This window comes from Puma concolor, chromosome D3 (assembly GCF_028749965.1).
Source record: "Puma concolor isolate L17-30 chromosome D3, mPumCon1.1.hap2, whole genome shotgun sequence".
NCBI lineage: Eukaryota > Metazoa > Chordata > Mammalia > Carnivora > Felidae > Puma > Puma concolor.
The window spans coordinates 12956527-12975109 of NC_141678.1; the positions used below are offsets into that span (position 1 = coordinate 12956527).

The window sequence follows — 18583 nt, forward strand, 5'->3', positions numbered from 1 at the left end:
TCTCGGACCCATGAGCAGTGAGATCATGACCTGAGCTGAAGTGGGACGCTTGACTGAGCCACCCAGGTGCCCCATGAATCATCTAGCTTTTAAACAAAGTTAACACAAGCTATAGCAGAACCTTTAACTCTTCAATCCTCTGTTAATCCACCTCCAATATCCCTGGGATATTTAAAGGTGAAACTGGTTGTAAGCTCTGGTGTTTTGTCTTAATCCTAGGGCATTAACCTGGACACTTCTCCAAAATCAACCTGTGGGCCCTTGCCATTTTGGCAGCTAGCTCCAGAAAAGACTGGAACTGTATAAACAAAGGCACCAGGATGTAAAACAAGAACAGTAAGGCTCATTTCAGGATAATCAACCATCAACAATGTGTCCTTCAATTAACACAGTTACTTTACGTGTTAAAAAAGCAGGGCCATTGAACTAGCCTCTGAAAAGCCACTATTTTGGCAAAAAATAAGAAATAACTGGGAAGCAGCAAACAATCGACCAAAACTAATTTTTGCTAAGAAAACAGTCATTGCAAAATGCCTTCCTGCTGATAAAACATATTCATCAGGAACATTTTTGGGAATAAGAACGCGTTTCTTTCAAATTCCTGCCATCATTCAAAACAGAACAACTACAGAGTCACTTTTCCACACTGATTTCGCTCACACCAGGGGCCAAGACCATCAGGAAGAAAGGCGCACAAAGCAAAGAGGCAGGCAATCACACTTCTGGAGGAATCCTGCCCCTGAAGGCCCTACTTCAGATCATTCTTACCCGACTATGCTGGAAGTGAGAGCCCACACCAATTCCAGAAGGAGAGCCTGGGGAAGGAACTGGGGAGGAGTTGGGAGAGGAATGGAGGTTGCCAGTCATTAAGATGCCAATGTCATTATCCATATCATCTGGGAATGGAAGGTCAACAAACATGTCATCTAGAAAGGAGGGAGAAAAAGCACAAAGATTTCAAAAATAATCTATATCCGCAACTTCAACAACATACTGTTTTGTTGGCCCATCACCATTACAAGTGCATGCTGTTAACAACGTGGGAAGATTTAATGTGTGTCTACTGGATGGGAGGTACTGAAAATTGTTTTTTTCATTTTATATTCTGTTCAATGATCTTCTAATGTGAAGTATTAACAGACTGGAGAAATAAAGAACATAAAACAAAACTCCACGCTCTGTAGAGCCTCCAAGGGCACATAAAAAAATGGCAAAACAGCTAAAGAAGCAATTTAATTATTAAACAAAGTTAAAATTGACACCATCCAAGAAAACAGCAGACTCTGTCCATGCATCCAATTAGCATCTAAAATACCAGAGGCTGAATTAATGCATGTTAATAGGTGTGAACTTGCCCTGAAATTGGAGACCTATTCCAAAAGCAGATCAAAGCATGATGTTTTCACTAAGAAATCCTCTCCCACATTATAAAAGTAAGGTACACGCACAACAGAAAATTTGGAAAGAGAAGTATAAAAAGGGAAAACTATCACCCAAAATGCAATTACCGTGAACATTTTTGCTACAATTCTCATTCGCATATCGTTACTCCATTATGATCAGACTGTATATAAAACTTGGTATCCTTTTACCCTCCCCATTTAACAAGAGTAAATGTTGGTAGGTATTAAAAATTCTTCAAAAACCAATGCAAATGGCTACATAATACTGCACATTTTACAGTTTATAAGCAGCCGCTGCTTAACAAATGCCTTAATAGATTTTCAAACCAAAAACACTGATTAAGAATAATCAAATCAAATAATCAAATAATGGATTCCCCCCGACCGCTAGAGACAGGAGCTACTTCATGCCTAGTGGTCTTCATCCTTCTCCAATCCGATCACCAACTATTTACTGCAAGGGTGGCACCCATGTGCAGGACACTACAACTGGGTATTTTTTTGCCGTTAGTGATAAACAGAACCCTAATTATGCGAGAGAGGGAAATATTTATTTGGGCTCGGTAACAGTGCACACAAATCTTCAAGGCCAGACAGACTGCCCCAACCCCGAATACCCTCTTCACGTTCTCTACGTTGCTTATTGCAACACATGCAGCAGGGCGCCGAGCGCACCCTTTAGCTCTGCTCCTGTGGGAGAGCTGGAGCTCTTTCCTTTTGTGCCTTCCACACTCACCGTTGTTGGGACTGAACCCGTCTTCGTTGGGATAGTTTGCCGGGGCCACCTGGATGGTTGACGAGGTGGGGAACACCAGGATGTGTGTGCAGGAGGCATCTTGAGGGGTGTTCAGCTGCGACGACTGCATGTTCAGCGCGGTGCTTCGGCCAAATACAGAGCCCATTGTGACAGCGTCTTTCAAAAAGACAGAGAAAGAGAGCGAAGTGTACCAATTCCTTCTGTGCGTCGGTAAGTAACTCCAGAAACGAAGTTACAGGAGAACCTGAACTGGAGAGACAGGAGTCTGACACAACTGCCAGGATGGATACACATCTGAAGTTCGACCTCACTGTTAAAACAGCTTCCAAGAAATAGACTCTAAGCACAGGGCTGTAATAATCCAAGCCTCACTGAACATGGGAAAGGTTAAAATAAAATCAGACTGAGCCCACCAAAAATTTTTTTTCTTAAATTTCTACTTTTGTATTTTAGAAGGGGAGAGAGTATGTGTGTGTGAATGGGGCACAGGGACAGAGACAGAGAATCCCAAGCAGGCTCCACGCTCAACACCGAGCCCAACACGGGGTTCGATCCTACCACCCTGGGATCACAACCTGAGCTGAAATCAAGAGATAGACACTCAACTGACTGAGCCACCCAGGCGCCCCACCACCAACTATGTTTTAACTACTTATTTAAGTAGTTCTAAAATAGATCTATTTTCTCTTTTCCTGTGGTTGCTCACAATTTATAAAGTTCTCCTAAATAACACAATTCTGTAGACACGGTACCATTCGGCGAATAACTATTATAACTAACATTTATTGAATGCTTACTACGTGCCAGATTCTGTGCCAAACTCCTTATTCGCGGACGTCATCTCACTCAGTCATCGTAGCTACCCTGAGGTAGAACTATTATCCCCATTTCATCGTGAGGACACAGAACAAAGACGTTGTGAAATCTGCCCAAGCGGTGCAAGCAACAAGTAACCTGGGGCCTAATGAGGCCAACACAGGACATCTGCCTCTCACTGGACTGATGACAAATAACATCATCTCACATAACACTACTGGTTTTTATGGGGATGGAATCTCCCATCTGATCAGAGAGAACTGGAGGATAAGAACAGACTAAAAAAAGGTATAAAATTGCTTAGCTAAAAAATTACCAAATTGCTTAGTTGCTAATTTTTTAAAACTTCTGTGGCCACAATCTTCTGGCTATCCACACACTGGGAGTCGCATTTGCTGAGAGCTTACCACGGGCCGCATACTGTGCCAACTCTTCCAGCTCTATTTGCCTCACCATTCCTCCGCAACCACATCAGAAACACTGCAAATATCCTCTGGAGGCTGCTTACAGATTCCGTCAAATATGTGTCTTCAAACACACACTCCAACACGTATCAGGCTGGTGTTCACCTTCGTGGGTTTTGGAGGGTGATCCTCACACACTAACAACAAATTAGGGTCGGGCAACAGTAACTGGCCACGACTCTAAGAGCTCTCAGTCATATCCGGGACTTACGCTGTCTTCCAAACTACGGTCAACAGAGATAACAAAACCACAGACCACTCCCCTTAGAAGAGACCAAATTTTTGAACCCTAAATACAATCTTTTCTCACAAAGATAATAAAGATCTATTCTACACTTGTCTGTAGACTTGAAGACAGAATGGACTGAACTGATGTGATAACCTAATTAATGAAAACGGTAAGAGGAGATTTACCTGGCATCACTACAAAGGACCCCTGGGGCTCCATGGCAACCAGGCAGGCACTAAGGATAGAGGGAGAGTCAGCGGCAGAGATCCCACACATCCGGCACACGTCCTTGAGCCGTTTGCTGATTGTCTGTAGTGAACATTCGCCAAGGAGGATACTCCAATCTGAAACCAAATATCACAGTCACACGCAGTCTTTAGAAATTCATTGTGATAGGAGGTTTGAGCGTTTTACCGGATTTGCCTGGTAATTGAATTTCCAGGACTGGGCCCCAAAGGGAATAAGGTTTTACACAGGTTCCCCTCCTCGTTACAAAGAAAATGTTACTTGGCCTCCCTTACACGTCATTAACGAAGACACAAAAGGCCTCCTATTCTGTATGCTGAAATCATGTCTGAAATGACCTGGGAGAGTCCGGCACAGACCCAAACAGATTTAGGTGCTTCAAATGTTCTTTGAGGATGAGGCCAGTCTGTTCCATCGTAGCTCCTCCTCCTCTTACTCCATGTCTGGTTCTTTCACTGCCCCTATCAGCCCTTTTCATTAGAAGAATGCACAACGGGGGGCAAACCTCAGTTCTGTTTACTGCTGTCTGTTGACTGTTTCCGGGAAAGGCAAGCTGAGCAGAAACAAGGGGAACCCTTCGTAGAAGGCCCCAAAGAGCCGATAAACAATGGGTGTGAGTGAAGCGCTCCAAATGATGTGACACTAATTGTTCAGATTAAAACGCTGGCCTAAGTTTTCTTTCTAGTATTTGTTTACTGCCTTCACCCAAAGGTACTATGTGTGCTCAGAGAACTGTAGAGGGTTATGTTACTCCAGGAATGGGAAAGGACTTAGACCTCTCTTTTGACCCCCAACACACATCACATTCCTGTGGCAGCACACTGCCACCCATATCGTGTCCCACCAACGAAAGACTACTCCACCACAGGTTCTCTGCTTTCACACAGTTTTTTCAAAGAAGCTGATCTCCCTGTGAAGAGGTGAAAGGAACAACTTTTTCTTGTTTCTTATTCCTAAAAAACCTCCAACTGAAGTGGCTAAAATAAAAGTGGCCAAGTCATGAAGAATGTATTTTTGAAAATTATAGAAAAATCAAGCAGGTGTGAGTTCTGTATTTAAAACCAAGTAAGAAAGGAAAAGCATTACCTGAATTTTATCACAAACACTGGTGATAAAAAACAGAAATTCACAAAGCTAACTGAAATCTACAGGCTCCCATAGAAATGCAATGTGGTGCGGGCCTTACATCCCCAAAGGGATGAAATACAGATTGGTAAACTGATTTCCTATACACTAGGCTCTTCTTGGTGTCTTTATCCCTCAAAAGTACATTTTCTCTCAACCTTTTGATGGGATCAGTCACACTTCTATCCCTTTCCCGTAAAACATCAGAAGAGTGCCCCTTCTAAAAAATTATACAAGGGAAGGCAATGGCCTTCGTAGCTGTCCAAGACAGTCACCAAGTGACTAGACACGGCTACGTTTTTATCCCTTCTTCTCCTCTTCTATTCTATTCTGACTTTTCCCAAGGGTTAAGAGTAGCTCAAACCCTTTAAGAGAGAAGATTGACTACAAGGCCGACCAGGAGAGAGGATAGGACTTCTGACAGAAATGAAATGAATCCCCCAATGCATCAGACCTCCAGGCTACTGATAGAAGATTCATTATAAGTATGCTATTCTTTAAAAAATGAAAAGGGTAATATTTTCTATTGGCCTACAGTATAACTAGTAAAAAAAATTTTGCACACACTAGATTCCCAACAGTTACCTAATACTTCTGTAATTTAATACACGTAGAAACTGCCATTAAATCCTGATAGTTCACTGACTAGAGCACTTGCTATAATCCAAGCTGAATCGCGTGAGAGGTTTTATTTCAGGGACTCCACAAATACCTGATATAAATTTCATGCAAAGAAACAATATACGCATTCTAATGCAAGGGTCCTCAAACTATGGTCTGCAGATCAAATCCTGCCTACCGCCTTTTTTTTTTTTTTTTTTTTTTGCTAAATAAAGTTTTATTGGAATACAGCCAAACCCGTTCACTTAGGTATTATCTATCTATGGCTGCTCTGACTTTACAACGGCAGAGCTGAGAAGCTGCAACGGTGAAAAGCTGGCCTGCAAAGTTGAAAATATTTATTACTTGGCCCTTTCCTTAGAAAGTCTGCTGACTTGGCTCTAATACACCTGCATGCACAAAACCACCAAGCTAATCTGTGCTTTGCTTTTGTGGAGACCTTAGAAGGAAACTTCCCCCATCTCTATGTATGTATTGAACTTCTTATAAATGTGTCATTAATTAATAAGGCTTTAAAAAAATAAGGTAGGCCTATGCATACTGCTCATGCAAAGTAGCTACACCAGCACAGCAAATGAGCTGGGCTCAAAGCCAGACAAGGCTGCTGCCACCGATCAGTTGTGTCGTTAGTTACTTTTAGTGCTCTGTGACTGACTGTTACATTTATGACAGGAAATATTAGCAGTTGGCAGGTATATTTAGGCATGCAACTTAAAAAAAGTCTGCTCTCTTAAGCTTCCAGGCTGAAAAATATCAGACAGTGGCAACGTGAATAAAAGACTATTCCAACTTGCACCTACTTGTCCTTGTAAATCAGGATTGTCTTGCTCTTGTGCAACCAAAACAAAAACACACAAACTATATCACCATCAATCATGAAAAATAATAAAAGAAACCTAAATCGATTCTCCTCTCATCCATCTCTCTTTAAATTTTCATGTTAAAACTGACTTGATCTCACTGACCCAGTACAAAAATACATGTTAGAAATTCAATTTACTATCACTTTTATATTAATACATTCTTTTTTGTCTTATACACTGGAGTTCAAAATTTAAGATTTCTTTGGCAAATGGTTTTGTTGATAATGAAAAGTTTAAAAACTGCTGGTTTATCCTGTCCATTTAAAAGAATCAGGAAATATAAATCTGCTTTCTTCTTACTACCAACTCTACCATTTTCTCCCTCAGCTCAGTTAGGGACATTAGTTCAACCCTTTTCCGTTGTTTCCTGTACTGACTGCTTTAGGAGTCTCTCACCTTTAAGCTCTCCATGGCCAAGCCGCCCAAGTCTGCCGATTACAACTCTCCAGGGTAGGGATGTCATTTGGACAATACCTATGCACCACTCCCATAACTTCTGTAGTCCAATTTTACGTGCAGATACTTTACTCCTCCGTGACCTACAAAAGAAAGAAGTGGGGAAGGGGTCCCCAAATGAGTCAAAGTTATCGCTTAGTAAGACAAAACTCAGAAAATTCCAAAGAACCCACCCATCGCACAGCGCCTAGTGCATTTAGACAGGAAAATCAGAAAGACTCATATCTGAGGAAAGGCACAGTATCGATTTATATGTAGCATAAACATGCAGGCTCCTCACCTGTTTGGTAAAGCAATATTTACAATACAAGTTTCTAATAATTCCCCATGGAGGTCAGTGCAGGAAGCCAAAAGCCAGCGCTGGTCATGAGACAGACAGTAGCCCACAAAGAGCACGTTGTACTTCTGGCTCGCCTCCCCAAAAGTTTCTCCCAGCTCCGTCTGCTTATCTTTAATTGGGGCCAATATAAAAGGAGGGGAGTAAAGCTGGATTGGACTGGGTCGCTGAAATCAAAATAAAAGTCAGTGTCAACATAATGCCACTCAACTCAACATTTCCAACAAAACCCAGAACAGCACTTGAAACCAATAGGGAGTAATGACGGTAGACTGCCCCCCCAGCAGTATTATATACATAAATAATAATGGTAAAACAGAAAACAAAGATTGTGTAAGTGACATCAGCTAGGAAACCCCAATCAGACCAATGCTTCTTTATTAAAACAAATTATTATTTTAGTAAGTAAATTAGCTCAACTTCATTAGTCATCAAGACAGCAAAAATTAAAACCACAATGAGATATCACTATATACCCACCAGAAAGTCAAATAAAAAAGAAAACACTGAGTATCGGTGAGAGTGTGGGGCAACTAGAACTTTCATACACTGATGGTGATGAATCACTTTGGAAAAGTGTTTAACAATATCTGCTAAAGTCAAACACACATACCCTGTGACCCAATCAAATGGATATATATGTTTACCAAAGGACAGGGATTAATCATAATAGCTCCAAATAAAAAATAACCTAAATACCCATCAACAGTAAAATGGAAGATAGACTGTGTTATAGTTATATAATCAGAATATCAAACAGTAAGGAAATGAAAAAACTACCACTACAAGCAACAGCATAGATTAATCTCGACACTGAGTAAAAGAAGTCAGACACAAAAAATATATAAATTATGTGCCGCAATTTACATGAAAGTCAAAACCAGGCAAAACTTTACTGCTTTAAGTGTGAATACTGATTACTGGTAGAATGACTAGAAGGGAACAGGCTTCTTATGTTTTGTTTCTTGTGCTTGTTACAAGCTGTATTTAGTGAAAATTCATCAAGCAGTATACTTATGCTCAGGTACTTTTTAGTGTGTAAATTATACTTGTGTGTGAGTGTGTGTGTGTGTATGAGTGATTTAAGAAATGAAAACATTAGCTGTTACCAGTAAGACAAACAATGCAGTTAAACTGTGACAAAATTTAGTTGTCACCATTATTTATAGTTATTATACACATTTCAACAATAAACTAGAGTAGCAGTCAGCAAACTTCTACAAGAAGAGATAGTAAATATTTTAGGCTTTATGGGTCTCTCTTCTTATGAGTATTCTTCTCTTCTTAAAAATGTAATAATCATTCTGGGGCTCCTGGATGGCTCAGTCAGTTAAGTGTCCGACTCTTGATTTCGGCTCGGTCATGATCTCATGGTTCGTGAGATTGAGCCCTGCATCAAGCCTGCTTGGGGTTCTCTCTCTCCCTCTCTCTGCCCCTTTCTCATGACCTCTCTCTCTTTCAAAATAAATAAATAAACATTTTTTAATGTAATAATCATTCTTTTTTTTTTAATGTAATAATCATTCTTATCCAGGTCATACAAATACAGGCTACAGGCTTGATTGCAGCTACAGTCATAGTTGCCGACCCCTAAACTATACATCCAAAATAGAGACAAATATAGATATATCATAAAAAATAGTTAATAATGGAATTACAGAATTTTAAAGCTAAAATAAAGACCTGAGACAGAATCTAATCCAATTCCTTCATTTTAGGGATCCAAAACACAGGCCTAGAGATATTCAATAATTTGTTCAAAGTTTCAAAGCTAATCTTATCACTGATCCATTCATTCTCCCTACACCTGGAAAGTCTACTCCTAGGTATTTACCAAGAGAATGGAAAATATTGTAAACACAGACACTTGCGCACAAATGTTCACAGCAGTGTTGTTATTCACGATAGCTAAAAAGTGGGAAAACCCAAGTGTCCATACACCAAAGAATAAATACCCAAAATGTGGTATATCCATACAGTGGAATATTATTTAACCATAAAAAGAAATAAAATACACATGGTGTAACATGGATGAACCTAGAAAACATGCTAAATGAAAGAATCAGACATGAAAGGTTACAGACTATGTTCCGCTCACATACAATGTCCAGAACAGGCAACTATGCAGAGACAGAATGCAGGCTAGATTCTAAGTTTATAAAGAAAGGCAATACCTCGATTTCTGGAGACAAAAGAAGAAACAAGTAGAAATAAGTTCATTTTTTTTTTAATCCTAGAAAACACGAATGGGTGAACTAAAATAGATAAACTGCTCATGAGAATGGAAAAATTAAAACTCAAAAGAATAAACCAACCTAAACAGCCAGAGACAGAAACTGTACACAACCACAGAGTGGAGGTGGCTGTCGGCTAAGCAGCTGCTTCTGATGGGAGCAAGGGACAAGTGTGCTATTAACTATAAAGGCCTCATTTTTTTCCCTAACCTCTTACTTATCCAAGTGAGTTTTTTCAGAAAAATTTTCATCACCAACTAAAATCAGCAGTTTTTGGTGTTTTTGAGTTTTTTTCTGGTGAAGAGGTATTTGCTGGCTTTTATTAACGGGTGATCTTTCACGCAATAAAAGTTGCGGGAACTGATTTTTGAAGGCTCTGATAATTCTAGCATCGCCCTGTTCGTCCATCTTCAGGATAAAGTGATTAGTGAAATAAAAAGAAGTGTACAACTTCTGTCTGGTGCTTTCAAATCCCCCTAGAGGCGCCTATCTGTGGGAAGCGGGTGTAAGAAGATGGAGAGAAAAAGCACTGCGACCAGGGAGGGGAGAGCAAGCTCCTGTAAAAACATGCAGCAGAAAACGAGGGATCCCTGCAGGGTGATCGCACACGCAAACAACTGTGGTAGGAGGGGAGCGAAGAGCCAGGGAAGGGAGAGACTTAGTGATTTAACACACAGATTAGCTTCCAAAAAATAAAGAACAAAATAAACATAGGAAAAGTCGAGCATCGCTAAGTAAAAGTGGTAAGTGTGTTGCTGCCTCAGGACCTACATCAAAAAAACACCGAGAGTTCACCGGCCTCTTATCCCCCAAATTTCACAAGTGGAGAGAAGTATCTCCTCTGTTTCAAATTAGGAATCAAAGAAACCTACCACTCTTCATAAAGGCAGAAGGCCAACCAGGCAACCAACCGGCCAGGTTTGCACCTCCTGCGTCAGAGTGCTCTTTCCGAAGCTTCTGCTGTGCTACTACCTACCTCTGGGTTCTTGAGGGTCATCTCGATGCTGGCGGCAGGCCCAAATCCCGTGAGGGACTTAATGTGGATCTGTGTGGGCAGAGGGCGCCGGCACTGGCAGTACACCGAAAATGCCATGGACTTCAAGTACTGAATGTAGAAAACTTGTTCGTCCTTCATTGTCTGCAGCATGTACTGGCAAGGCACGATCTACACAAACACAAACAAAACCAGAAACTGGGGTCGAATGCGCCAACAGGAAAGCTGGAGGACAGACAAGACGGCATGAATTCTTTGCCGAATGGGGGCAGAGAACTGTAGTTTTGAAATACATAAGGGGCGCCTGGGTAGCTCAGTTGGTGGAGCTGCGACTCTTGATCTCAGGGTTGTGAGTTTGGGACCCACTGGGTGTAGAGATAACTGAAAAACAAAATCTTAAAAACAAGATACAAGAGGGGCATCTGGATCACTCAGTTGGTCAAGCGTCCAACTCTTGATCTCAGCTCAGGTCATGATCTCACGGTGTTGTGGGTTCGAGACCCACGTGGGGCTCTGAGCTGACTGCACGGAGCCTGCCTAGGATTCGCGCTCTCTCTGTCCCTCACCTGCTCGTGCTTGGTCTCTCTCAAAACAAATAAATAAACTTTAAAAAATCAATTAAGTAAAATAAAATATATAAATGCCAAACATAATATAACTCAATCTTAATTCCTTAGATGGCATAAAATCCTCGAGTACAAAGGTACACCAACAATTGAAGAAGAGGGTGCCATCTTGTCGGTCAAGTTACAGTCACTTAGAAATTACACTGTTCCTTCGAGGGATAAATTCTCTATTGTTGTCATGCTCCAAACTTTTACAATTTGCTTTTTAATGTAGCTCTCCTTTTTCTCATATACACACATAGTGTGCATCGTATCTTCGGGATTATTATCTAAGCATCAGAGACACAAACTTCACAACAATGAAAAACAATCAATCTGTTCTGGTAACTAATTTCGATATTTTAATTCTGTTAAGATGGCTTTAGTGAAAGTGACAGTAAAACAAAACCCAAATACCCAAGGCATCATTTTTCACCTATTATCAAAATCCTATACAATTATTGCACTATACAACTGGCAAGGCTGTAGTGAAAGAGGCATGCTCACTCAGTGCTAAAGGGAATGTAAGTAAGTGTAACTTTCTTGGAAAGGAATCTGGCATTATTTACAGGAATCTATAGGTCTAAGAATCCACTTTAAGAAATGACCCAAACTGTGAAAAAGAGATTACACAGAAAGATGTTTGTTATAGCTTTGTTTATAATGTGAAAGATAGAAACAAATTAAATATCTAACTGTATGGTAATAATTAAATATGGAGAATATGCAGTCATTACAAACGCTACTTGGGAGAATTTTCAGTAACATAGAAAAGTATTCAGGAATAATGTTAAGTATAAAAGGACTAAAAATAATACTAAAAGTATGATCTCAATTCTATAAATTGACATACACAAAAAAAGGCTAAAAATACACCAAAATGGTGATGGTGGCTTAATCTAAAGGTAGAATTATGAACATCATTTCCTTTACAGCTTTATGTACTTCCAATGAAAAAGAAATCACAGACCTGTATTTACTTTCATAAAAACAACAACAAAAGCTAAAAATAAAGTTGCAGGCAGTTACCTGGAGAATGAAAGAATTTCTCATATGTTCGGGTAAATTATCCAGCATCTCCGTGTAGCAGCGCATCAAACTCAACAGCCAAAAGTTTCCGGAAGTGGAGTCTTCGTCTGCAGTGTAGGTGAAGGGGTCCACCATGTAAATGACCACAGCTGGAGGATAGGCTTGGCTGTCTGCAGAGTCGGGTTCAGTGGGAATTCCTATTCTTTCCCTTTCTGTGACACTGCGGAGAGAGTCACTTATGAGATGCACAAATAAATATAAATTACACAAAATACATCAATTCCCGAGGACACTGACCCCCTGGACAATGATTACAGATCGAATGTAGCATTGATATGTTTCATATTATCCAAATGAAGGCAAACCAAGCCCGTTAGCACCAAGGGAGACGGGAAATGACAATATACGACTCCTTTAAGTGGGAGATCTCTTTTTCGACTCCTTCTTTTCCTTGGGGCCACATTCTAAAAAGATGTTTTATACTACTATTAATGTGAGTGGTAACAGCTTACTAATACTATATTATGTTCATATAATAATAGTATTAACAGTACCAGCTTCCTATGAAGCTAATAAGCTTAACAACAGTAAGTTCACACGGAGTCTTGGATTTCTTAACACTGGAGCCACAGACTGACAGTCATAAGTTCCCTTTGGGAAGGAGGGAAATAGGGCGCTTCACGAGGCTTACAGATGCAGGAGGTGAGGAGGGGCGTGGGGTGCAGAAGAGCAGGGACGGGGCCCAAGCCGAAGCCACACACCATCCACCGGCGAGCAGCGTACCTTTCTTGTCCATCCTGTGAGGGCTGAGAGGAGCTCTGCCCGGGCTCCGGGTCTCCGCCACAGCCTGCGCTCCCTTGCGTTCTGTCTGCAGAACCGGCCCCGCTGCTGGGGTTCTGCCCTCCGACGCTAGCACTGAATCCTGAAGAAGAGGTAGTGCTGATCTGGTTAACAACGGGGGCGGGGGCGGGGGCGGAGGCGGAGACCGGCGGCACAGAGGACCCAGAGGCCGAGCTGCCTGCCGCGGGGTTCCCGGAACTGCTGCTGGAGGTGGGGTTGAACGCACTGCCGGCTGAGGGTGCTGCCGATCCTGAATTTGAAGCTAGAGGCCCAGCGTTCCCGGGGGTGGCTTGTCCCTGTGCTGCTGCTGGTGGGGACTGGTACTTAGGTGGTATCAGCAGGCTGCCATCGAGCTGCAGAGTGGCTAGATAAGGTGCTGAAAGAGTACACGCAGAGAGGGGACGTCAGCGACACTCCGCGGTGTCAGACCCAATCAGCAAGTAGAACGGTCACGGTTACAGAAAATTACGTTTTCAGGCTGTGATGCTCTGACTATGACACCCAAGATGCTATCTCCACGCTGGAGCATAGGCTTATATACTCTGCAAATGTGGAGCTGAACACGGGGCTACGTGTGACAGTTCTGGTGAAGAGGCTTATTTGAAAACAAAGAGAAAATTAACCTTTCGGACTGAATCTGTCTGCCTTCACCGCAAGCCGCGAGGCCGGGGTCTCTTCCGGAGCCATCACGGCGTATACCACGCTCCTATGCACAGTGTGCTTTAGAAGCTTCCAAGACTCTCTTGGGAGTGCGGGTTTAACTTAAGCAGTTAATACCAAGTCCTGCCGCTAAGTTTTCAACATGTGGAGTAAATTAGATATGACTTCTTTAGGCAACTTTAAATTGCTTTTAAAGAATGTTGTGCACGTAAAAATGAGCATTTAACGACCCAGAACGCAGAAATTAGACCTAAACAAATACGGTAATGGAACACCAACATTACCTGAGATAAAAGCAGCAGAATGCTGCTTCCCAAAGGGTGGCAATCTGCTATTTTACTTCTCAGATTCTACTTTGCCAAACAAATTCCCATTTACCTAGGTGATGGCGGCAAACTTGCGCATAAAGTTTGAGTCTGGAATGATTGTCATTCTCCTCGCTGCTCCACGGCTGGTTAAACCACTCGCTCACAAGCTCATCCGTCAGCTTCTGTGCCACAGTCTTTCCCACGCGCATGATCCCATCTCGTAGCACTTTGCAGATGGGCTTGTGCTGCCCAAGCCGACACATCTACACCACAAACAAGACCGTTACTTACAACAGGAACCACGCCTGTGCTGGGGGGGCGGACAATGACATTCTCTACCACGCACGCGGAAGTACCTCGTGTTTTCTTTTCGCATTAACACAAGCACCCAAACCCACGTTCTGAGCTGGTCCTTTTTGCTCGTTAGAATGTGTGCTGAAACTCCTATCTGCCTCTCCAAAACCTGGACTGGGCCCCTCTCAAGAAAAATAAATGTTTCTTCACCCAGCCAGTTCCTCCCGCACAAGGGAAGGTCGCTGAGTACTACCTGATTGCTAATGGTCAAATAAAGAATTAACCAGATTCCTGCCTACTAAGGCTGACTGGGACATATGTCCGCTAAAACCTCTTAAGTAATCCCGACTCATAATGTTTTCCCATAAGATAACATTAAAATTTTATGGGCCATCTGTTACACTGTTACAGACATTTGGAGATCACCAAGAGCAGAGGCCACTGAAGCAGGGGATATGCTGATCACTTTTTAAAAGTAAATAGTTGTTTTAAGCACAATGAGATTCTGTTGTTAATCTCTGGCACATTAAATGGACACTTGCAGCCAAGAATTAATACAACACACCTGCGAAAAGTAAGCTACTTAACTATCTATTCAACAACAGGAGAGCCCATATCATCCCTTATTACAGCTGATAACTGAAGGCCTAACTCAGGCCCTACAAAACCCTCTGGCATACACCCTCATAACCAGGGACACACTATGACCAAACGAGCAGTCCTAATAAAGTCATTAGGATCTAAAAAGATCCCTCGATCCTTTTATGTTTTGTAACTTCTGTTGAAGGCTTCGTTCAAGAGAAGGGCCGTGCTTTAAACAAAAATTGCTTACACAAGTTTTCTGTGTTACGGTCCTTATGATTTAATATTATTACACATCCACGGACCAGGCACTGTGTAGAAATTACTAGATCTGAGGGTTTCCTCCAGGGGCTTAACTGATGCCATCACCTCAGACATTACCCTCTCCTCACTTCTTTGTAGCAAGACATAAGCTCACTATTTCATGTGCACCCATCCATTTCTAAATAGCGAATGTTCTGTTATGACATATTTTTGAAATTCAACTTGGCATCATATTTAACAAACACCCTTGTAATGTTTATACTATGCCTGTCACAGCTCTTCAAAAATACTAATTTCATTTAATCTTGCCAAAAAAAAAGATATTAGAAGTATAAGATACAAAGAATTTAGTGTACGTATACTCTGGCTGAAAAAACGTGGAACTTACTCTTCAAGATACACATGATCCTAATTTTTCAAAAGCAATAGTATTTCATGTAATAAATATACAAAATTATCTACCTGGCTTTTAAATTATTATGGTTATTATTAACCTGTATCAAAATTTTAGTATTAAGATGAACGTAGTGTTTAAATACATAACACACAACAGGGACATGATTCATTAAACTCGTCTTTTGACACAGAAATCTTCAAGCTAAACATTTTCATACTGTTTTCAGGAACACCCCCCACCCCCCCCAGCCCTGCCCACAAAGAGATGTGCTTTCTTTTTGTAAAGGCCATCTTCTGAACAGCCAGAACACCCGCCCCTGGTAAGCAACACTCTTAAACTCAAGCACATAAATCAGGAAAAAACAGCTGACAGAATCGTACATGGTGTGGTAAGGCCAGTAGAGCAAAGTCTTCTAAATCTAACAAAATGTAAAGCACAGATGGGAAAAGCAATTGACTTCCGGGAAAACTTGCCAACTTAATTCTCTCCTCCATCCTCCAACTATCTGCAAATTTCCTTTGAGATCTCCTTTGAAGATACTTGCTCTTTAAAACTCAGCCACAGCTAGAAACAATCTGAGGACTCATGTCCCAAAAGCGATTTTCGGGTTGTTCTCACCTCATATACAGCGCTCAAGTCCCTGAAGAAAGTTTTGGCTCCTTCGAGCAAGGCCTCGTTTTCTGGACACACCACAATATAGGCAACATCCCGGTGGCCCCCATATGGGTCCAACAGCAGCCTCTCCCAAAATGGCAAGGAGAACGGCGAGATGGTGAGGAAGTCCTTGTCATAGCCTACCAGCAGGGTGGGGATGGGCAAAGGCTCAGGAGATTCTTCGGAACCTGTAACGACAGTGCAGTTCAGGAGGGTGCTTCCCACAACCGGGACACCTTAGAAGGTCCCCGCTGCGTTAGTATTAGTTCTGGCATCAGAAGTTTCCTCGCAGGTTCGCAGCGTAACTCTCAACAGTGCTCTTCAAATCCTCTAATTATATGGCTCCTGATGAAGGACCTAACTTAAATGAGTCAGAACATGCTTACAGAGGTTCGAGAAGATCAGAGGGCAGACTAGAACAAGTTAAAGTTAGTTTTCCAAGCAGCACTACATCGTTTCCTTTAAGCATGATAATCCCAGCTCTGAAGAAGTTGACAGAACTAATTCAGAAGTTCATCCAGATGAAAATACAATGAAGATCAGGAAGATGAGGAAAATCTAATGGATACTCTACTTAAGGATCATTTTCCTCATTGACCTTGTTTCTGCCAAGGATGCTAAGAAAACGTAACTCCAAACTGACTTTAGGAAAGAAAAGAGATTATAAAGCTTAACAGTCGTGGAAAAAAAAGATGCTATTTTGTCAGTGAGGTGAGGACTTGGCAGTGACTAAAGCTGGTTCCTACGGCAACAACCTATGAAGGAACTGAAACAGGGAAGAGGTTCTACCGTAGGTCCCCCGTCCTGCCATCTTGTGGAACTGCTGCCAGGTTAGCGGTCCCTGCACATGCTGGATATTCTCCCAGGTCCTGCCCGTGCGCTTCTTCTGGATGGCGTCTTGGAGAAAGGGCTGCAGAGACAACAGCATACGGACCACATCTTGGGAGGAGAGCATACTGATGTCCAGCACTGGAAGAGAAGGGACACGGAAAGGAACAGAAATCGTAAGAGGGGATCGACACCGTCCTCTTTCCTGCCCTAATTCTGGACTGGAGTTACGGCCCATGACAAAGATAACGCTGGTGGCACGTTCTATTTTTACTAGATTCTAAAATGCTAGACTTACCTGGCAACAGTAAAGGTATTTTATTATTATAAAGTAATTTATAATTTATTATTGGAAATAATAAAAGGAGAAGTACGTCACTCTATATTCAAGAGGTTAACTGTAGAACTGCTCTGAAGTGAAAAGATGGATAGAACTGCTCTTTCAAATCGTATGAACCTGTTTCCAAGGTTACATAAGAAACCCTGTAAAAGTTTCTTAATTATCGTATTACTTTTATTTACAAACACCAATGTTCTGGATGTGTTAAGTGGGGGGAAAAAAACCTACACAGAAGCTTTTAAAAAACTGTTAAAAACGCTCCTGCTGTAAAATATTTTCACAAAACACTGAGTGCACGAAAGAGAACGGCGACCTTGCATGCAGGCAGAGGCACAGGGCACCATGGCGAAGGCAATGCCGGGACGAGAGGCCATCCACCCAGAGGAGGGTGGGACTCAGGGCTTCAGAACAAACATTCTTCCTACTAGGAGGAGGGGCTCTTCACAGGGAATCTGAGAAACCTCTCAAACTCTATGCAAAACCCTGCACGCACGTACAAATGTGTACTCTTTCCCAGGGAGGAAGGTCCATCACGCTCATCAAATTCTCAGAAAGATCCGATGAAAGAGCTCATCAAGTTTGAGAGGTGACCAGCTATGAACCCACACGGCTGCATACCTAAAGACCTTCCCTCACCCTTCCTTTTCTAGCTGACTAGGAAAGGGACACGGTTGGAAACCTAAGATTTACCTACCCACTAAATCTGAAACACAGGGTGCTTAAGACATTTTGAGGTGTATCTCCTAAATCAAACACAAGTGGCAAAGCTAAATTTCCAACACCTCCCCCAAGAGCCGGGAGGCCCGGCGAGTGTGGGCTCGGAGCCACGTTCCTGCACAGACAGCCCTGTCGGAGCGGTCGGACAGCCGCCCCCTTCCCCCGGCTCTGCTCGCTCTCTCCTCACTCGGCTCTGCTGCTTGCCTGACAACGGAGCGATGGCCATTGCCTTCATCTTCGAGCCTGTGCTGCCTTTTCTCCTTATAGTAAAGAAAAAAGTACTTCTTGTACCCACGGCTCTATCAAAAGTTGGAAAATGACAGACTAAGAGAACCACACGTTAGGGAAAAATAAAAGCAGACGCACTTCCATGGGGCTATTCCTGTGCACACGGAACAGAAAGTGTGCCGTGCGAGACAATCGAGGGCGCTGCTGTCTGCAGACCCGGCTCCCGCACCGTTCACTTCCATCAGCTGTCGGGTACTTTCCAGCTTCTGACTTTGAAGCCCACACCTCCCCT

The 18583-nt window shown here is 42.3% G+C and overlaps 1 protein-coding gene across 2 annotated transcripts in view; it reads right to left on the reverse strand.

Moving 5' to 3' along the window:
- MED13L (mediator complex subunit 13L) overlaps positions 1-18583 on the reverse strand; it is a 307761-nt gene that overhangs the window by 8169 nt on the left and 281009 nt on the right. For both annotated transcript variants that reach the window (XM_086681776.1, XM_086681775.1), the window contains exons 18-28: positions 16968-17147; positions 16143-16366; positions 14058-14250; positions 12963-13395; positions 12180-12399; positions 10528-10716; positions 7261-7484; positions 6921-7063; positions 3855-4013; positions 2140-2316; positions 769-926 (exon numbers count right to left, since the gene is read on the reverse strand). In XM_086681776.1, coding sequence (XP_086537902.1) covers positions 769-926; positions 2140-2316; positions 3855-4013; positions 6921-7063; positions 7261-7484; positions 10528-10716; positions 12180-12399; positions 12963-13395; positions 14058-14250; positions 16143-16366; positions 16968-17147 — 2300 coding nt within the window. The remainder of the gene's footprint in view (positions 1-768; positions 927-2139; positions 2317-3854; positions 4014-6920; positions 7064-7260; positions 7485-10527; positions 10717-12179; positions 12400-12962; positions 13396-14057; positions 14251-16142; positions 16367-16967; positions 17148-18583) is intronic.